We start from the raw sequence: 22,960 nt of genomic DNA, 5'->3' as shown, positions 1-22,960 counted from the left end.
GCAACACTTGAGTGGTTTAGGGAGAAACATGTAAATGTACTAGAATGGCCTTGTCAAAGCCCAGACCTTAAACCAATTGAGAATCTATGGTCAGACTTGAAGATTACTGTTCACCAGTGGAAACCATCTAACTTGAAGGAGCTGCAGCAGTTTTGCCTTGAGGAATGGGCAAAAATACCAGTGGCAAGATGTGGCAAGCTCATAGAGACATATCCAAAGCGGCTTGCAGCTGTAATTGCCGCAAAAGGTGACTCTACAAAAGTACTGACTTTTGTGGATGGATAGTTATGCACACTGAAGTTTTCTATTAGTTTGTCCTATTTGTTGTTTGCTTCATAAAAAAAAATGTTCAAAGTTGTAGGCATGTTCTGTAAATGAAATGATGCAAACCCTCAAATAATCCAGTTTAATTCCAGGTTGTGAAGTAGCAAAACACAAAAAATGCCAAGGGGGGCGAATACTTATCTATATATTTATTTATGGTGATATAGTGAACTAACTGTACACTGCTGATTGCTGATATATGACCCATTTATTTTTACTAATAGTTTATTAAAACATTTGGAAAAACATTTCACATTTCCCCTGTTTAGATCCGAACAACAGTTGCTAGAAGACACTTGTTTGCTTTCCAGAACAGAAAATGTCATGGCAGCACAATGACCCAGCGCTGCCTGAACATGATGGAATCCTGAGCCGTAATTTCGAAAGTCATGGGTCAAAAGATCAACTATTAGTGGATGCATATCATGCAGATGTGCCAGATCCACCCCCACAAGCTGGCTGAGCGGGAAGACGGGGATCCCCACAATTATCCTGCTCTGCGCTACAATGACTAAACACTGCCTAACGCTCTTCACATCAGGGCTTGATTCACCGCTGGCTGGAAAACAAACTTAAAAGGGAAAAAAAAAAGGGAAAAACAGAACTTGTACAGTGAAACAAACGCTGATGCAAGTGCAGTCTCTAAATTATATTTCAAAGGCAAATTTCATGAGGCCATCAAAACACTCCAGAGAACAGTTAGATCATTTGCGTCACTAGAAACATTTACATAGATGAAAGGGGGACTGGTATATTTTCAAGTTCAAGTATTTTTAGTGACTGTGACAATTTACAACACTGCAATACTGTCCAAAGTTACTGCATTACTGACAGCTGTGCCAGACTGCAGACTGCAATATTTGCCAGTGAGCGCCATTCAATGCAAAATGGAGAACACAGGCCACAAATAGCCCCGGCATGCGATCAGCGCAAGGTGTCAAGTGTTGGACAAGGTACAGTTTTTCACCTGGTTTCGCATGTTGTCAGTGACCGACGATGTCTGATTTTCCCGGATCAGGCTCCTGGGTAACAAACAAGCGGCCTGGCAACAATAGGGGCCATTGGCTAAGCTGTGAAAAGGAAACCAGTGACATGGGCTGCTCAGGTGTTGAAGCTGTAACTAACACCCCCAGGCTCCGGGAAGCGAAGGTGGCTCAGTATGCTTCGCTCCCCGATCAGTTTACCAGAAAAGCTGACTCACCGCACAGGATGCGGCCACTCGCGTGTGATTAGCCCCGGAGCCGAAGCGGAGAGAGTGTGATAAGTGACAGCTACTTCAATGCATTTTTAAATGCCGCCATCAATTATTGAGGTCGGCATCACTGAAAAGACCCATTAATACTGATGAGGAGTGCGATACTCTGGACTTCGACACTTTCTTTTCAGTTCGCCTGACACCCAAGCTGGCAGGGGACCACATGGCAACGAGGCATTGTTAGCCTTTCTCCGAACCCCATGGGCAGTGAAAAGACTTGGGGTGTGTCTCAAATTGACCCCTTGTATGGAGAAAACTAAGTGACTTAGTGACAGTCTTAGAATTGTCCCAATTAGGGCTGGGCAATATGACATATGATCGGTTATCATAAAAACCTATACCATGATACACTTTTCTGAGCATATTTTGGGTCAATTTCAGAATACCAAAAACCGGGTGCATCATAAAGAAAAAACAAAGGAAACTTAGATTTAGACTAAATATACAGTCTATATGTCTTCCTATAGGAAGCCCATGAAACAGAAGAAGAATAACAAGACAAAAACAAGAAACAGAATAAACAATTTAGCAGCAAGCAACTAATTTATTGTCAGTCTTTTATGTTAATATTTTATTTCTACATTGCTTTTTTCCATATTCTTTCTCAAACAGTTTATTTTTTCAAGCCTTTTCATATCTTTTTAATTTTACTGGTAAATTTGTCCATTTCTTGATGTTGTGTATTTTAACATAATCCCTACCCTTCGCCCCAGTGTAGAAAAACACTTCAAAGTTAATATATATACTATACCTCAAAATGTAAGGAACGAACATCTGCCCCAACTAAGTGTAGGGTTGCCTAAACGTTTTGTGTTGGTGAGGGGTAAAGTGTAACGTTAAAGCAACATTAAAGTATAACACAAAGCAACAAAAAAAACTAACTAGTCAGCTTTACATTTCTTGTGCACTGGTAATAGACATGGAAAAACTGTATTCTATAAGATGTGGAAGAAAATTTTGTAACATGGGTTGTGTTTCCCTAAGTGGGTGAGGTGAAGGACATTTCTTCCATGGATGTGAGTGAATTATCTGTTATTGTCATCATATCTTCATCAGTAAGATGCTGATTTTGCTTTTGAGGTCTAAACATTCGAGGCAGACCTTCTTTCAAAACCTGTGGGTGTGACAATAATATGTAACAAAGCATGGCGTGGTCCAAAAACCGCCCAAAAAATTTGAGCCATCACCAATATTTAAATATTACAGGCTTTACAGGGCGACTTGCAGCAGAACAAACACCATTTTACATGTTTTCTTGCCTCCTGAGTCTTTCGATTTTTTGTCTGTATACCATAGCCTATAACACTCAAATAACTTGCAACTGTGCTGTTACATTTGCCTTGCAGTCAATGATACCTGCATGACATGAATATTGGTTTATATGTTATTTTATAACATTACATTCTTACCTTTTGTTACAAAAACATGTAAAAATAAATTTAAATAAAAATGAGACCTTAAAAAGACAAAGAAGTTGTATAAAAAGCATGTTCTCTCACTGACTGAGGGAAAAACTGTATTTACATATACAAGGCAACTTTCTCCTGGCCCAAATCAAACATACGCAGTTTTGGACATTCCTGAGTTAGAATCTCCCAGAATTCAGCCCAAGTTTGCTGAACTCTGATATTTTGAAGCCAAACCTAAATTGCTTTTAATTGGTGAAATATACACAATATCTCTTCAGCCTTTCGTTAGCCCTTAACGTATTTGCGGCTCATTTGGTAATGCAGGCAGCCAGCCAGTTAGCAGCTGACTGCTACTGAGGTTGAGTACAAAGGTTGTTTATATCTGACGTCACAAGTTTTCCAGAAGGATTAAGCATCCCAATGTTCCAGTAAATCTAGTCCCGTTGTGACCCACCCAGATCACTCACTTTCTTTCCATAGATTGTTATTGCCTATACAGATTTAGAGGTTGGGTTGAGAAATATCCGCACTCTTTCTGCTCGGAACAGACAGGGCAGCAAACCTTGAGCCGTAATGGGAAGCTGCCTCAAGTCTCTGAAAGTCATATGGCAACTAGGAAAGGAAGAATATATTTAGGCATTCCTATGAATTACATTAGGCATCAAAACTAATGTACTAGAAAGAATCATCAATGAGTAAACAAATGTTTCGCCAAACAGTTTCATTGACTGCAGGGCTGGCAGAAATCAGAAACAGTAGTAAAAAAAAATGCAATTTAATGAATAAGTATTAGTCATGTTTTTTTAGGAACACCTATACACGTACGGCACTAAATGGATTAGGCAGCTTACTCAATCATCTCAGTCATCGCTGAGATAATGCCGGTCATGCCCCACTGGTTATGGCAAATGCCCCACAATGACCTGTACAGTGTAATTTCCCTTTCTTCAATTATGCCACCAGCATTTGGGGAATGTGCTGTGATTCAGCCAAATACAGACATGTTTACATTTTCTACATACATATGCCAGATATCAACAGTCCTGGTCAAATTACTTGCTCTGTTGATGTTCTAAAGAAAAAATGAGTGAACATGTCCTCTACAGGAAGCAATCGTAACTGGGGCATTTTTCCTGTACATTTTAGTACATTACTTCTATTTATGTACCGAGTTTCACATAACAGAGAAAAACACACAATGTTAAATTGTGCTATAACTTTTGTCCCCCCCCCCCCCCCCCTCCCCCTCAATGTTAAACTAATAGTATAAGTAATAAGTAAACTATAACAGTAATTCAGTAAACTGTGCAAAAGTGAGTTCTCTGTAGAGAATGTGTTACTTTATTGTCGCATGCAACTATACAGGTCCTACTTTACTGTATTACAAGTGGTAAATAAACATACATTACAAAAGTTTGAAATCACTGTTTTCAATAATATAAAACCAATTTTGTTGCAGATGTGTATAAAACAATTGTAATATGGTGCCGGCTTTCTATAGATTTCAAACAATTTATTGTAAAACTATAAAAACATTTTCAATAATGACCATAGTCGATTCCATAATTGAGTAAGATGGATATGAGAATGAACAATAAAATGAATATCTAAAATGCTTCACATCTGAAAACCAGTGACCAAATCTCCTGACCAAAAAGTTACACAGTCATTTTTTTGGACCAAAAATCACTATAGATACATCATTATTTAATTTGTGCACAACATTTCTGTTCTCAAAAGATTTTAAGTGGTTTTCATTGTTGTGTCTATAACTTTTTAATCTACATCGCGCAATTTACAATATTATTTAAAACATCTGAACTGTATTATTCATAAATCATAAGAGTGTTATGATAAAAAGACACTGCAGCTGGACAGCACTTCATTTTTAATCTTGTCCTAAGTGAACCTCAAATGTTACTGGCAAAGTCCCTAATCGATAAACAGGAAGTTTACTAAATGCGTTTTGTACCGAGTGCATCAGTGTTTCATGTTGTGCAAATGACATAGTTTTCTCATAAACCCGAGCCTGAAATAAACTCCAGCATAGGTTTCACAATCAAACAATCACTGGTTAACAGAACCTACGTTGTAACCATGATAAAACACTTTCAAGTGCTTCAGAACACAAGTTGTGCATTAGACCAGTGCTTGTCTGCTGGCTGACAACAGACACATCTACAAAACAGGTTTAAAAGACTGCTCTACTACTTTCAACAGTCTTTTAAATAAAAACAGTAGTTTAGCTACTTTAAGTATTGTGTTTATGTGAAATTTTGCATAAAATGTTTAAAGGAATACAGTTTTCAATTTAAAAAAGCAGAATAAACATGAACATACTGAAATGCTATTAGCATCAACATACTGTTTTCTCTCTATACACTACAATTCAAAAGGTTAGAATGAGTGTTTTCAATAATATTAAACTCCTATGGTAGCAGATGTATAAAGTGTCTAATGTATTAATCCTGTTAAACTTTTTCAAGATAATATCACAAATAATAGGTAGAAACAAAAATTAAAACAAAAATAAATTTTGAATGTGTCCAGAATGGTGAACCAAGCTGTGAGTGATTCTAACATGACTGCATCAAGTTACAATAAAAGTAAAATGCATAATGCCCTGAATTTCAAAAGTGACAAGTAGGTAACCTGATAAAAGAATTTCCCTTATAGACAATTACAGGACACTAATCCTTGTACCCTGAAACACTTTTTTGCCAAAAGACTTGCACTATAATATAGTTTACTTGTTTTTAAGCTGTAGCAAATTATTAATATGAAAAGTTACTGACTTAAAAAAAAAAAAAAAACTTCTCTACAGTAATCAAACTAACATTTTCCTGCATTTTTTAGCACAATGCGAGTTTAACATATTGGAAAAAAATAATCATTCTAAAATGTACCATAACTTTTAACCAGCTACATTTTCTGTAGAGGATATATTCATTTATTTTCACTTAGAAAATTACCAAAACATCATTTGACCAGGGGTGTACAAACTTTTGCATAGAACTGTATAATGTTCTTTATTCTTTATAATGTTCCAAATTAAAATTTTTAGTAATAGTATATTCTAGTACTTCTGACCTACAACAGCAAGTAAGAACCAGCACTGAAAAGGACTAATTTGAAAATTGTATTAAAATAAATAATATTAATAATAACTAAAGCATCTCAAGATTAGTTTAAATTACTTCAGTGAAATCAATTTGAAATTAGCACCTAAATTAAAATAATTAGTGCACTCTAGTTTAAAAAAAAAACAAAAAAAAAAAAAAAAACACATCGGTGTAAACAAATACACTAAAAGAACACTGCATGACTAAAACAAGATATTTTCAAACATAAATGAGCAGCTTTTCGGACAGACTGAACTCCATAAAAGTAATCTGTGTTGGAAAGATTAACTCCAAGTGCATAAATAGCACGTTTTCTCCCTCCCGCAAGTGTCGTCTATTCATCACACCAAAACAAAATACTGACTATGACCCCCTCTACTGGTAAATCATATAGCACAGAGGATAACGTCACTGTAAAACATTTAAACTGTTGATATTCATAGCACACATGTATCAAGCTTTTACGATATTCAGTGTTGATTTAAGCAGTAGAACACAAAAGGGAGTGTGTTATCATGAAATAACAGCACGAGTGCCGTAGATCATCACACTCGTGATGTTATTCGCGACAATACACGACCTTGAGTGTTCCTATTGCTTTTATATAACAGATAAATAAAGTAAGCAGTGTTAGCAGTTCCTTCCGCCAAATTATAGCTCCTTAACAAGCAGCTTGTTGCTACGTCAGAGTAACGAGCTCCGTCCACTCGCTGCACAGCCGGCAGTTTGCTCTCCAGCTCCTTACGCTAAATTCCCAAACTGTCATCACCACTAAGCAGCTTTTTTTCTGTTTTTTACTGTCTCAGTTTTATGGTTCAGTCCAATTTGGTCAGACTCTGAAGATCAGACTATATGTTTGGCGATTGGTATTCGGTTAATTTCTTCTGTTCTTCTGTCAACTGAAAAAGCTGCTCAGTGGTGATGACAGTTTGGGAATTTCGTCTCGTCTCATCTTCAGAGTCTGACGGTCCGATGTGATCTTAAAAGTATCCATTTTCTGTTTGTGGCAAAGTAAGAAGTAAAAATGTTCAAAGGGCTTAAGCGTCTCCTACAGCTGTCAAAGTTGTTGCTTAGCAACGGCATATTAGTGGAGTGATACAGTGTTTGTGAAAACCTGAGATGTTATAGTGAAAAAACAGCAGGGTTAGAACGCCTCTCAAACAATCAGCTTGTGTGGCCAGAACTAACTGTTGTATAATTAATTATAACAATACCTGGTATATCCTGAAAGGAATATAGCGAAAACCACCCTCTTCGGTTGGATATTCCATCAGTTTACGGTTCATGGCCCAGAACTGGTCAAATTTATCTGCAGAAAAGACAAACTGAACCTAGTAAGCAGAATCTATGTACATAATTCATTTGTAAAAACATACATACGCATCACAACTATTACATAATCGTCTGATTAAAATTCTATGAGCTGAATGCAATTATTTAAGCTGCTTGCAGTAACACCCATAGATGTACACCTTTTAAAATCATATATGTTTAAATCACAACTATACATGTAAACAAAGAAGCAAAATGCATTTATTGAGTCAAAAGGTCTAGTGACCCTAAACTTCTGGCTGGTACAATAATACACCTTTAGAAGGCAGTGGTGAGTAAGGGTAGGTACTGTCCTCAATTAAGGGCGAGCGATATGACATTTGCACACTAAGCAGTCATTACATTAAAACTACATCCTTGTTTCTACACTTATTGTCCATTTTACCACCTCAGTGTTACTGCTGGACTGAGAATAGTCCACCAACCAGAAATATCCAGCCAGCAGTGTCCTGTGGGCAGCCACAAAAGCATGACTAACATAACCTGTGCAGCAACAGATGAGATACTATCTCTGACTTTACATCTACAAGGTGGACCGACAAGGTAGGAGTGTCTAATAGAGTGGACAGTGAGAGGACACAGTGTTTAAAAACTCCAGCAGCACTGCTGTGTCTGATCCACTTGTACCAGCGCAACACACCACCACCACGTCAGTGTTACTGCAATGCTGAGAATGATCCATCACCCAAATAATACCTGCTGTGTGGTTGTCCTGTGGGGGTCCTAACCATTAAAGTACAGAGTAACAAAGTATGCAGAGAAACAGATGGACTACAGTCTGTAACTTAAAAAAAAAAAAAAAAAAGTTACAGACTGTAGTCCAGCTACAAAGTGCACCTATATAGTAAGTGGAGCTAATAAAATGGACATTGAGTGTGGAAACAAGGGGGTGGTTTAATATTAGGGCTGATAATATCATAATAATAATAATAATGTCACAATACTTTAAGAAACATGATACATGAGCTGCAGAACCAAGATCAGCCATTTAAACCACTTTAAAGCTGTACTTGTTCTAGTTGCATATGACAAACAAAAAGAAAAATAAATAAATAAAAAAAATTGTTGATGAAATTGTATCTGTTGTTTAATTGCCACTTAAATATAGCAAATTTCCAAAAACGTTAACACAAAACAACTCAGTCTAAACATAAACTGATGTGAGAGATTTTGTTCTTTCAAACTATAGTAAACTACAGTAATGGAAAACTCCACAGTGGAAAGCATTTGACCCAAATGTCAAAAGATTTTGGTTCTTATTTCTTGTAATACTCACCCTATTGACATTATTCACAGTCACACAAAACTCTGTGGTGTTAATTACTGGGACACCAAATTCCATTACACCTCGGTGTGTATCTTTCAAAAACACGTGTCTTGTTTATCATTTGCGCGCTTGTTAAACTGCTATGGTTGGTTAGTGTAGGAAGTGCATCAGAGACAGCTAAAACATGCTGCTCTGAGATTTCTGCGGCAAGATCACGGTTACAGAATTCTCAGCTTCGTGAGGGTGTTATAATTAGGGGCTAAAAACTGTTACTTTCTCTTTTCCCTTTTGCTCCCCCACCCCAATCGACACAATCTACGCCCTAAGAGAAGTGCAAAGTCAACACCGCTTGTTTTTTTGCCTGTCTGTTATGAAGACAGTTAGATTCTGAAACCGTGTATTCAAACCTCTCAGTCTTCTTTTCTCTATAGCTTTTCATTTTCACCTTTATTTAGAAACTCAGGCTTTTCTGTTTTCTCGCTAGCGTTTTGCTTCAGCTGCCTCACTCTCACATTTGAGTTTCAGCTGTGCACGCCTTCTGGTTTCCTTGTTTCACTCTTAAAAACATTCTCTGCACTAAGGAGCACTGCTTTGTGCTGACTGTGGGACAATAACCTCTGCACATTTATCAGCTGGCACACAGTCAATACTGCTAACGCTGGGCAGACAGTTGTTGATGCTCATCCCAAACCCTGAGATGCGTTTGTGCTTGGCAGCATTGATTAAAATGAAGATCACCATTTTCTATTTGACAATTTTTAAAGGGAAACTCCACCAATCCCTCAAGATTTCTGCATAATTAAATTATTTATATGATAAGTCATTCAAAGTGGTCTGCAGTGGTGTGATAGAAACCAAAGGTCTACGGAGTTTAATGCCTTTAAAAGCTGCAACACAGTTAAAGTTATAATACAAAAAGCTTATAAAAACCACATCTGATGCTTGAGGCATTGTTTTACGATAGTTCTGGCCTAAAATGTATTGTTTTTAAATCCACTCATGGTGGAGAAGTACATGCAGGATGTTGTGAGGCAAAATAGCTTACAAAGAAAAAAAATTGTCACTATTTTGTCATCAACCTAATAAGATGTGCAGTTTCACTGGTAGTTTTGGATAGTTAACAGAATATATTTGCCTTATCGACATTGTGACCCCAGTTCCTATTAACTGTTCAGAAATTTGGAAACTTAAGGAAGTTGGTAAGTTTCTCTAGATCATTTCACGTCAAACCACTCTCAGTGGCATTGTTTAGGCTACATCTCAATTAATTAATTCTGGAGAAATTTTGAAAAACTGGTAGACTTTCCTCTTAAGCTTTCACTAATTAAGTAAAGTATTGATATTATTAGCTAAAAGCTTGTTTTGATCTTATGCCATGTTTTGACTGGACGGTTTTGTTGTGTTTCCTTTTCTTTTTTTTAAATTACACCAAACATAGTCTTAACACAAAATACAGGGTGATACAAAAGAGAAATCCGATTTCAAAGCGCCACATTTTTACAACCATGAGGCACCTAGGAACCAATCACATACAAACTGCAAGAGGAGCTGACAGTTTCTGACTGTCACCGGAAGACGGCTGCCTTCAGTCTGAGAGGAGATGCGACCCCTGAGCAGAAAGCGTTCTGCGTTCTCCACTTCAATCACAGTGAATCTGTCATAACTGTGCAACGTGATTTTCATTGGCAGTGAACCTCCAACAGTTCAGAGCGTTCGCCATTGGTTCCACAACACTGGATAACCTCTGAAATCACACTGATTGAACCACACAGTGACACCTGACATGCTCAAGCGACTATGGGATGAATTTGACTATGGCGTTGATGTTGTTCGTACAGCTGGAGGAGGTTCATATTGAGCACTAGTAAAATTAGATAAACTTTAAGCTCACTTAAACCATTTACAATTTACTCCATTGTTCTGCAATTACTTACAAATGAAATAAATAATTTTTAAATGGGATGAATCTTTTTGAATCCCCCTGTGTTTCTACTAGCACAGCAACATGGACATTACTATATTACAGAACAGTATGTTATCCTATTGAAGATTGAACATTGAGTGACCCCAGCCTGTTACTGAAGTCAGATGACTTACCATTCTGAAGGCCCATCCACAACTGCTTATGATCTTTCTTCTGCATGTCATTGATGACCTGGCCTTTGTGCTTAAGTGCATCTGCTTCTTTAATGCTGGACATGAAATGGGCCTCTATCACTGAGCTGGAAGGGCAGTGGAGTAAATCTCTTTCTGGAAAGTCCTGCATAAGAAAAAATATTTTACTACAGTTGTCTAAGATGAAGAATGGTCAGTCAGCAAATTAGAACAATTAATCCACATACCTTAAAGTGCACAGTGACACTCCAGGGGAGAGCAGTATTGGAGGCATGGAGGTCAAACAACACTCCAATTGGGTAGTGCCTTAAAAATGAACAAGACAACAACACATGACTCTCCAGGCAATACATGCTTTTCCAAGCACTGCTGTATCATAAGCCTTAGTCTGCACTGCCACCTAGTGGTACATCTGAGGAACAGTGCAATTCTTTTCTGGCTTGCTGAGGATGGCATGGTATGTCTCAGTGCTGGAACACGGAGTATCACACACTGTAGGAAAAGAAGACATTTCTGTTTCCCACTCACTGCATCGTTTAGTATTTTAGGGCTGCAACTATCACTGCAACATTTTAATATATTCCATTGAATATTATCTCAAAAATTCTATAAGGAAAAAAAGGAAAGTGCCAGATATGTGCTTCACTTTAATGCTTATATGATAACTGATTTCCTTAAAGCCATCTCCTAAAGTTATATTGAACACAGCACAAATAAAAATCAGGGAAATGCAGAATATTATAATGTGATATTTTCACATCAACAAACGCAAACAAATGGACAAAAGGTCTTAAAGCGACAAAGATATCCTTTGCTCATCAAAAAAATAGCACAACGATAGTACTGGCTGGGCTACTTTCCATCTTGGAAAAGCAAAAGGAGTTTCTTCAACTCATTCAGGAGCTGGAACGCTATGACAGCTTTAAAAAAAAACAGCTCTGCTGTCTGTAACTCAGTTTGAGCTGCTTTTGAGATCCTTTTGGAAGGAGGCAAACAAATCCATCTGATGTTTGTCAAATAGGGACACAACTGAACCATCAGCTTAATTATTGGGATGCCACCAGCGCTGGTGACAGTGACCGTTCAGTGAGTTTATGTCGCCTGAAGAGGGTGATTAACATTACATCCATGCTCGAGTAAATTTACTGTCATCAGAATAAATCACACAAATAAATTTTGTTCAGTGTGTAAAGGCATTTAATCTTATCAATGAACCTTTTACATATCACAAGCTAATGGAAATACAACCCCAATTCCAATGAAGTTGGGACGTTGTGTAAAACATAAATAAAAACAGAATTTGATGATTTGCAAATCCTTTTCAACCTATATTCAATTGAATACACTACAAAGACAAGATATTTAATGTTCAAACGGATAAACTTTATTGTTTTTTGCAAATATTCACTAATTTTGAATTTGATGCCTGCAACACGTTCCAAAGAAGTTGGGACAGGGGCGTGTTTACCACTGTGTTACATCACCTTTCCTTTTAACAACACTCAATAAGCGTTTGGGAACTGAGGACACTAATTGTTGAAGCTTTGTAGGTGGAATTCTTTCCCATTCTTGCTTGATGTACAACTTCAGTTGTTCAACAGTCCGGGGTCTCCGTTGTCATATTTTGCGCTTCATAATGCGCCACACATTTTCAATGGGACACAGGTCTGGACTGCAGGCAGGCCAGTCTAGTACCCGCACTCTTTTACTATGAAGCCACGCTGTTGTAACACGTGCAGAATGTGGCTTGGCCTTGTCTTGCTGAAATAAGCAGGACGTCCCTGAAAAAGACGTTGACCTTTCAGCATTAATGGGGCCTTCACAGATGTGCAAGTTACCCATGCCATGGGCACTAACACACCCCCCATACCATCAGAGATGCTGGCTTTTGAACTTTGCTCTGATAACAATCCGGACAGTCCTTTTCCTCTTTTGGATGATTTCCAACGTCAGACCACAGGACACTTTTCCACTTTGCGTCAGTCCATCTCAGATGAGCTCAGGCCCAGAGAAGCCAGCGGCGTTTCTGGGTGGTGTTGATATCTGGCTTTCGCTTTGCATGGCAGAGTTTTAACTCGCACTTGTAGATGGAGCGACGAACTGTGTTCACTGACAGTGGTTTTCTGAAGTGTTCCTGAGCCCATGTGGGAATATCCGTTACAGAATGATGTCGGTTTTTAATGCAGTGCCGCCTGAGGGATCGAAGGTCACGGGCATCCAATGTTGGTTTTCTGCTTTGCCGCTTACTCGCAGAGATTTCTCCAGATTCTCTGAATCTTTTGATGATATTATGGACTGTAGATGATGAAATCCCTAAATTCCTTGCAATTGCACATTTCCAATTAACCTGTTCACCTGTGTAATGTTCCAAACAGGTGTTTTTTGAGCATTCCTCAACTTTCCCAGTCTTTTGTTGCCCCTGTCCCAACTTCTTTGGAATGTGTTTCAGGCATCAAATTCAAAATGAGTGAATATTTGCAAAAAACAACAAAGTTTATCTGTTTGAACATTAAATATCTCGTCTTTGTAGTGTATTCATTTGAATATAGGTTGAAAAGGATTTGCAAATCATCGTATTCTGTTTTTATTTATGTTTAACACAATGTCCCAACTTCATTGGAATTGGGGTTGTACATAACTGATAAGTAATTACTGTCATACCAAGTAGCATAAAACATTAATCCAGGGGGATCCTGCCCAATCTGCCCACCCTGGCCAGACTGCTGAGACTGCTCGAATTTGTCCATAATGAACAGTGCAGATGAGCAGCATCTTTATAACTACTTTGTCTTAAAAATTGAAAACAGCTTTTTGGTCACCTTTTATCAGTGAACAAGGATGTAAACATGGATTAGGTTCTTCATGACCAAGTTTAAGCCAATCAAACTGCTTTATACCAGAGAATGTGCTGACCTCTGCTGTTTTAGTCTTACTGCCTTTTCATCTTTGCCTTTTTTTCTTACTGCAGTTTCTTTTTGCTCCAGATGAAGAGCTCACTAACCCGCATGCTGTCATTTTTTTTATCAGGAATAAATGCAGGGGAGAGAGGTTAGCTAGAAATCCAGAGCAGCAGGAAAGCATGATCAGAGAATGTGTAGTGAGGAGAACCGCCACTCAGTAACGTATTTCAGGTTTGTCAAATGCGTCCAAAATAAACAGGTTAATATGGTGCATTTGAACAAAAATCATAGTTTGTAAACATTTTCAAATAGAACAGCAAAAAAAATGTTTTACACTACTGTTATATTTTTCAGCACCTGTGAAATCCTATTATAAGCCTTTATAACAGCAGCATCATAAACACAAGTAAATTTTCTTTTTGTGAAATAAATCCTTTTACCTTCCAAAATTAAAATAAGATCCTGAAAAATGTGTTAAAAACAAATGTAACCTTTCATTTTTAGCTGTTTAGCAGTCATGTTTTTGATATAATGAGAAATAAGCAGCAGTCAGGCTCCCCTAAAACAATCTCTGGCATTTTGAGCCCTCTTGGTGATCACAACTGACGTTATCGCCTCAAATTAGAGCTTTAACACGGACACTCAGGAGTAGAGTCCTGACATCACCACCTCTCATTACTGCAGAGATATCACTGTGGCTTTGACAGAAAAAGGACTGCTTGATATGAAAAAAGCTACTAATAAATCACTGTTCATGCATCATGTACAGGCAGATCATCTTGCTCTGGAGACCCAATAACTTTTAGGCTTATAAACCAAACTTTGCTTCTTTTCAGACTGATTAAAATAAAATAAAATAAGAAAAAAAACAAACATGATGCACTGAAGACCATGTATTCATAAAATGAGTAAAAGTACCAATTATTTAACTGCTTTTCCACTTTGGAATATTTTAATTATCAAAGATTCAATGCGGTCTCTCAACATTTTATCATGCTTTAGTGTAAACTTTATATTGTGCTTTTTAGACTTAAATACTGAACTGGAGCAAAAATGCTCAGTAGAAAATGTTCACAAATCAACAGATCTGCCTGAAGAAAATACTGGGGACCATCCAGAAAAAAGGATCTCTTTCTTCTTTAGTGACTGATCATTCATGGACTTCAGAACACAGCATTAAATGTACAGACAGAAAATCTGTCATGCTTCTTTAAGTGATTCACGACTCTTATGTTTCTCTTATGTTTCTCTTATGTTTATGTTAAAAATCAGTAACATCACACAATTCTGGACAAACATAACAACATAAAAATAGAAACAATAAAACTACCAAAAGTGAATGTGATTACTTGCCATTTAAGAGGTGTCCCTTCATATTCAAACCACATCTCCTCGACATCCTCTGCCTTCACGACTTTCAAAAAGTGCTTCTTCACCTTGTCGGTCACTAGTGTCAAATAACTGACCCTTGGAAGGAGGAGCTGAAGAAAGGAAAGAGAATGCACTATGTGATCTAGCACAAACAATTACTTAGACAAATCTGAAGCAGAAATAAGTACTATTATTGCCACAGACAGCTACAGGAATACTTCACCTAAAAATGTAAACATGACTTATGATGAACGAAAGACAGCATTGACCTGTCAACTCATTTGCATAAAATGAACTGACCTGTCAACTCATTTGTATAAACTGAATCACTTTCATTTATTACTTAAGGGGTCACATACTGTATATTGTATTTTTAATATTATTTTTTGCCCGGACGTCCACTTATAACATCCGTGCAGCTTTATTTACCAGAGCATCCACATCTTTAAATGACCATTTTCCAATTTGTCTTTATACATTAGAATTAAACAGACTGACATATGTAAAAGAGCTATGATCTGATAGGCTGTCCTGTACTGTGACTCGACCTGCAACCCAGATGCCAATCCTTATACCTTCAACATGAATGGGCAGGGCTAAAATGTAGGCTGAATAAGTGTGGATATGTAAATGTGCTGGATTTTGTGAAATCACAAAAACAATTAATTCAGTTTAAGCTCTTTTGGCAGCTTTGTTGCCATATATGAACTTTACAGATTGGAGAATGTATAGTATGTTTCGAAACTTCACATATATATATATATATATATATATACACACTACATAAAACTATTTTTAAAACTATTTCCAAGGGGCACTTTAACAATCTAAGTATGCTTAAGTGTGAAATTCCTTCAAATTCTTTCAATTTCTCACATAAAATGGCTCCGCCTCCCTCTCCGTGACCTCATCTGGGTACAGCATGAAGCACGTCGGTATCCGCCCGAACCAAACATCTCGCAGTACATCCTTGTCATCTGCCATTATCTCGAGCCTCCAGGTGACACATATGACACTTCCAGTTTTCACACTGCAAAAGAGAAAAGGCTGCTTTGTGTTAAACAATCGCAAAGTCATCCAGAATATGAAGCACTTTTCACAGGTTTTAAAGACTAAGCTATAGGGGTAGGTAATGTCATGATAAATCACGTGACATATCACAACATGCAGTTATGACTATTTTCTGGATATTGTCAGTACTTAAAGAACCAACCAACTGCTTGTTTCATTTCAAACAGAGCTTTGTTAGATCTGGCTGATTGTACTGCAGTACATTATCGAAACATTGAATAACAATAAAATAAAACCGATATCACTGTCATATAGTCCTAACAGTAATCACTGATTCCAGATCCAAGTCATTTTCACTGTAATATGGTCCTAACAGTAGTTACGGGTTTTCACTGGCAACAGTGACTGATATTTTTAGATCTATTTCTCACTGTTACTCTGATCACTGGTTCACTTAAACACTTCTCTATAGTAACAAGTTGTTCTTTCCCCTTCATGGTCAATATTGTATATTGATTGTAAAATCTTTGTAAAGTCATTGTTTTGCATCTTTGAGTCTTGGTTCCTCTCTGGGTTTCTTCCTCTTGCTCGGGAGTTTTTTTCCTAGCCACTGCTGCCCTTGGCTTGCTCATCGGAGCTTGGGCCTGGATTTTCTGTAAAGCTGCTTTGTGACAATTCAGCAAAAAGCGCTTCAGGAATCAATTTTGACTTGGCTTGATGCCTTATTCTGACAAAGAACTGTTGTAAACAACTTGCATTCCCATTACATAATTTCATGTAATAAATAAATAAGACAATACTAATTTGATTTTTTTTACATTTTTAAGGAACATTACATGGATTTTTTCTGCAAGATTACACTGTTAATTTGTAAACAAAGTTATTTGGAGAGGTTTGGCATGTTTAACGTCAGACCTGTTTACAGTGGTGATGATAGGAACCAGATGTCTCTAAACCCACTTCACAGAAAGTTATTATACAAACTGGCTGCAATACCCTGCCTAAAGCCTGAGACATAGGCCTACTTTCGCGATAGTTTTGGCGTAAAACGTATCGTTTTTAGGTACATGTAGGGTGTGAGGCAAAACAGTTTCCAAAGGTTTACTGCTACATTACAAACATCAACATTACATATAAGAACTCACCAGATATGTGTATGTTCTCCAGTGGTTTCTGACAGTAAATAAAACGGCTATATTTGAGTGTATTCGTGCAGATATCACTCCTGGTTCTAATGACCACCACTGTAAATAAATCTGAGTTGCTAAGTTTCTTTACAATGACCCATTTCATATCAAATCAATGTGAATGACTTGAATATTAAATTCCCATAGATGGAATGCTTGAAGAGAAAGTTTCTCAAGGCTTTTAACCCAGATTGCAATTTAGGGAGCAAACATTCTCAGCAGCCTGGGGGAACACAGCACTCCGTTTTGGCTTTAAAACCTCTAGAATTCTACACTAATACTTTATTAAAGGTAAGTGGTTCTATTTAGAAGTTTGAGTTCTATACACAACCACGTGCATGCTTAAATGGCTCTTTGCATGGTGAAATGGTTCTTCAGACTGACGGTCGAAGTGTTGTATATGGCTCTATATAGAACCTTTTTGAAAACGGTTCTAGATCACACCAAAAAGAGTCTCTTCTATATTTAGGTCAGGTTTGTAGCAAGTTTTTTTTAAACGGCTCTATACAGCACTAAGAAGCGTTCTGCATTTGTTACAATGTCAAAGCTTGTATTAAAAGCAGAACCCTTTGTAGTGTTACATAGAACCATTTTCAAAAAGGTTATATATATATATATATATATATATATATATATATATATATATATATATATATATATATATATATAAACCACATACACAATATTCTCTTCTTCTTGAAAAGGGGTTCTGCTATCGTTCCAAGCTTAACTACAGCAGAACCCTAAACAGGACAAAAGCATTCTATAAAGAACCATACACAGCACATTCTCCATCAATATAAAGAACCATTTCACCACGCAGGAAAACATTTAAGCATGAAATGGATCTACACAGGTCTCGCAGCTCTACATGGAACCCTTTTTTATGTGATGGACAGCGTCACTGTTTTGGCTGCTGTCAGGACTGACACTGTGAAGCCCTTTAGGCGACATGGTGACTACTACTACTTTTAATAAGACGTAGCCACAAGTTTATATATTGAGGCCACATGTTAGTACATTTAGGTAAAACATTATTAAACTGAAGCCAACAGATCACTATATCGGATGAATTAATACTTTGAGGCTGCGAGTTATTAGAAACGCAACTCGTGGCTTCCATAGAGTAATTCGTCACCACACCTTAATGAAAAATAATCACCTCCCCTTAGGGGCTCCTTATGACAGTCTAGTTCTTGAACACAAAGTTTCACACAGCCTGTAACTAAAATTACAGTCCGCCAAAACACTTAGCATCCAGTTTCAGCTACAAACCCGCCAGAATACAACACTGTTTGACACTTTATTACTTTTACATATTTTATTGTCTTACCTTCTCCTTCAGCAGGACAGCTATCCCACGCTATTAGCTATTTTTTCGGGTTTTATGTCCTTTACACTGTGAACTCTTAACACATTAGAGGACAAAAAAACTACCCGAAGTTCGAGTAAACAGATAAGTTATGAATAGCAAATAGGTTAGCTTAGCTAGCTAAGATAAAGTTAGCTCGGTTGGCTGTGCTGAAACAGCTTAAATGAAGTGAAACTGAACTGTATTTTAAGTTACAAAATATTACAAGCACACTTTGCTAACAGTGGTAGTTCAACGAAGCAAACCAAACTAGCTAACATTAGAATGGCTGTTCAGCTAGCTAGCTACCTTGAGTTAGCTAACGAGCTAAAGCTAGCGCGAAACGGTCACAGTGGAATATTCTCCGTATTTAGTTAGATATTCAGGTTCTTCCACCAGAAACTCTGACTAAAGTCTCTACGCCGGCATTTCTCAGCTCCAAACAGCACCAAGACTTGACAGGAAACAACGGAGCACTTAATGTAGTCAGCTAGCTTAGCCAACGTTAGCTGTTAAGAAAAGAATTCCCCCGTTCCACCTTAAGTGGTGCAGCAGTTGACTACATGCTCCACCATTTAAGGCGGACCGGGCGAATTCGAGTAAGAAGCCAACATTTCAGGTGAGGTTTGCGATGCTGATGTGAGCTCATACCTCCACTCGTTCACTGCTGAGTCTCCACCTGTTCTCCTGAGAGCTCCTCTCTCTCTCACAGGCTGAGGAACCACATCATCTCACCGGCTGAGGAACAGCACCAGCCCAGCTCCTAAAGACCTTACCAGGGGATTCAGAATATCCGCCTTATTAAAAATTAGAGTCGCTGTCGAGCAGGTGTGAGACAGTAATTATATAAAGCTACGTTTTCTTTTCATTCTCATCTTCTTCATTTGCTGCTTCCTGTCATTCCTCTTCTTCACCACAGCTTAGTTTCCTTTTGGTTTCCTGAGCTGCCCCCTAGGCGCTATAGGGTGTAGTAGCTGGACACTAGTGGCCTCGTCCCAGTCCACATCCTCCTGGTCGTTAATTGTTTTTCCTAGCAGGTGTCATTACCGTAAATGGAGCGAGCGACTGAAAAATGGCTATAACGAAAAGTGCCAAACGGTAAGAAGCCCCGCTGGTGACATCCTGTATAGATAAAAATAATGTGTGGCCATGTCTTATTAATGTGTGGGAATGAGATGATTAAGTTGTGGCCATGACTTAGTAAGGCGTGGGAACGAGATCGCGGCTTAGTAAGTCGTGGCCATGCGTTAGGATCTCGTTCCCACACTTTACTAAGTCGTGGCCACGCATTATTTTTTATTTATACAAGATGTCACCAGGGCCAGGTGGTGTGGTGGGTAGCGCTGTTGCCTCACAGCAAGGAGGGCCTGGGTTCGATTCCCCTGGCCGGGCGACCAGGGTCCTCTCTGTGTGGAGTTTGCATGTTCTCCCCGTGTCTGCGTGGATTTCCTCCCACAGTCCAAAGACATGCAGTCAGGCCAATTGGACATGCTAAACTGCCCCTAGGTGTGAGTGACTGTCTGTCTGTCTGCCCTGCGATGGACTGGTGACCTGTCCAGGGTGTATCCTGCCTTCTGCCCGAAGACTGCTGGGATAGGCTCCAGCATCCACCCAACACCCCCCCCCCGCGACCCTGACGGAGAAGCGGCTTAGAAAACGGATGGATGGAAGATGTCACCAGCAGTTTTTGAAGAGGAATCTATGAAAGGCCGTGTCCACTGCTGGAGAAAAACATATAGCTTTTTAGTAAGTCATCATTAATAACATAATAATTACTTATTATCTCATAATCATGAGTAAAAAAAAGTTTCTATAATTGTGAGATGCTAACTCATAACAGATTCTTATTCAGAACAGAGAATGCGAGTCGTAATTATGAGACGCTTAATCATAATTATGACATGGTAAGTCACTACTATGAGATGCTAAGTCATTACTATGAGATGCTAAGTCATACTTATGAGATGCTTAGTCAAAATTATGACATGCTAAGTCATTATTATGAGATGCTAAGTCATTACTATGAGATGCTAAGTCATTACTATGAGATGCTAAGTCATAATTATGACATGCTAAGTCATTATTATGAGACGCTAAGTCATTACTATGAGACGCTAAGTCATTATTATGGGATGCTAAGTCATACTTATGAGATGCTTAGTCATAATTATGACATGCTAAGTCATTATTATGAGACGCTAAGTCATTACTATGAGATGCTAAGTCATACTCATGAGATGCTTAGTCATAATTATGAGATGCTAAGTCATTATTATGAGACGCTAAGTCATTACTATGAGACGCTAAGTCATTATTATGAGATGCTAAGTCATACTTATGAGATGCTTAGTCATAATTATGACATGCTAAGTCATTATTATGAGACGCTAAGTCATTACTATCCATCCATCCATCCATCCATCCATTTTTTAAGCCGCTTCTCCGTCAGGGTCGTGGGTCATTACTATGAGATGCTAAGTCATTACTATTAGATGCTAAGTCATAATTATGAGATGCTAAGTCATTACTATGAGATGCTAAGTCATTACTATTAGATGCTAAGTCATAATTATGAGATGCTAAGTCATTACTATGAGATGCTAAGTCATTACTATTAGATGCTAAGTCATAATTATGAGATGCTAAGTCATTACTATGAGATGCTAAGTCATAATTATGAAATGCTAAGTCATAACTATGAGATGCTAAGTCATTATTATGAGACGCTAAGTCATAATTATGAGATGCTAAGTCATTACTATGAGATGCTAAGTCATAATTATGAGATGCTAAGTCATTACTATGAGATGCTAAGTCATTATTATGAGACGCTAAGTCATTACTATGAGACGCTAAGTCATTATTATTGGATGCTAAGTCATAATTATGAGACTCTAAGTCATAATTATGACATGCTAAGTCATTATTATAGGATGCTAAGTCATAATTATGAGATGCTAAGTCATTACTATGAGATGCTAAGTCATAATTATGAGATGCTAAGTCATTACTATGAGATGCTAAGTCATAATTATGAGATGCTAAGTCATTACTATGAGATGCTAAGTCATTATTATGAGACGCTAAGTCATTACTATGAGACGCTAAGTCATTATTATTGGATGCTAAGTCATAATTATGAGACTCTAAGTCATAATTATGACATGCTAAGTCATTATTATAGGATGCTAAGTCATTATTATGAGATGCTAAGTCATTACTATTAGATGCTAAGTCATAATTATGAGATGCTAAGTCATTACTATGAGATGCTAAGTCATTACTATGAGATGCTAAGTCATAATTATGAGATGCTAAGGCATAATTATGAGACGCTAAGGCTTAATTATGAGACGCTAAGTCATTACTATTAGATGCTAAGTCATAATTATGAGATGCTAAGTCATTACTATGAGATGCTAAGTCATAATTATGAGACGCTAAGTTATAATTATGACAGGCTAAGTCATTATTATGAGATGCTAAGTCATTATTATGAGATGCTAAGTCATAATTATGAGACGCTAAGTTATAATTATGACAGGCTAAGTCATTACTATGAGATGCTAAGTCATTATTATGAGATGCTAAGTCATAATTATGACATGCTATTATTATGCTAAGTCATTCTTTCTGAATCTGAATATTAAATGTTTTTCACTTTCTAGACAAGGTATGTTTATATTTTAAGATGAAGCTGTCATAATAGTCATATTAAGAATTCATTTTAAAGTAGATTAAAATGGGTTCATTTGTGGGATTACACAAATTACACATTCAGTTCATTGAACTTTCATTAATATCGTTTTTTAAGAATTAAGCATTTCACGTAGGTTACTGAGTCTTGTAGCTAAACACTGACCGCTTTTCAATTAATTTTATTCTTGTTGTGTCACGATTGTCCCCTCATAGTCCTGTCCATGTGTGTTTGTTTTGGTTTAGCCCCCTCGTTTCGGTACTCCGCCCCTGATTGTCTCCACCTGTTTTCCCCCTGTCCCTCATTTTCCATGTGTATTTAAGCCCTGTGTTTGCCCCTTGTGTTTGCTGGTCTTAGTGCTGATCTTTGCTTGCTTTGATTGTTATCTGCTGTGTTGGATGTTGTTTGTTCTGTTGCATTCTGGTGTCTGTCATGTCTGCCCCTCGATCTGTCCGTATTGGCTATTTGAACCTGGACTGTTACGACCCTGGATTTGCCCTTAATAGATCTTGCTTATCTCAGCACGTGCGTCCGCCTCCTCGCTCCCCGTTACATGCTGAATGTTAGAGAAGTCTATTTAATGTAACGTCATGTTTCTACAAACAAGCTTTTGTCACTT

The 22,960-nt window shown here is 37.7% G+C and overlaps 1 protein-coding gene across 2 annotated transcripts in view; it reads right to left on the bottom strand.

Moving 5' to 3' along the window:
- The window catches only part of atg5 (ATG5 autophagy related 5 homolog (S. cerevisiae)), a 38,552-nt gene extending 18,990 nt beyond the window's left edge, over nucleotides 1–19,562 (bottom strand). Inside the window, exons 1-6 of one of the 2 annotated variants that reach the window (XM_017711363.2) lie at nucleotides 19,296–19,562; nucleotides 15,972–16,142; nucleotides 15,078–15,205; nucleotides 11,052–11,130; nucleotides 10,807–10,969; nucleotides 7,325–7,419 (exon numbers count right to left, since the gene is read on the bottom strand). In XM_017711363.2, coding sequence (XP_017566852.1) covers nucleotides 7,325–7,419; nucleotides 10,807–10,969; nucleotides 11,052–11,130; nucleotides 15,078–15,205; nucleotides 15,972–16,079 — 573 coding nt within the window. In that variant the 5' untranslated portion in view covers nucleotides 16,080–16,142; nucleotides 19,296–19,562. The remainder of the gene's footprint in view (nucleotides 1–7,324; nucleotides 7,420–10,806; nucleotides 10,970–11,051; nucleotides 11,131–15,077; nucleotides 15,206–15,971; nucleotides 16,143–19,295) is intronic. The other variant, XM_017711362.2, reaches the window with a different exon arrangement.
- Nucleotides 19,563–22,960: the final 3,398 nt, after the last annotated feature.

Source organism: Pygocentrus nattereri, chromosome 19 (genome assembly GCF_015220715.1).
Source record: "Pygocentrus nattereri isolate fPygNat1 chromosome 19, fPygNat1.pri, whole genome shotgun sequence".
Taxonomy (NCBI): Eukaryota; Metazoa; Chordata; class Actinopteri; order Characiformes; family Serrasalmidae; genus Pygocentrus; species Pygocentrus nattereri.
The sequence above is the reverse complement of the archived record's forward strand: the minus strand, read 5'-3'. Positions and strand labels throughout refer to the sequence as shown.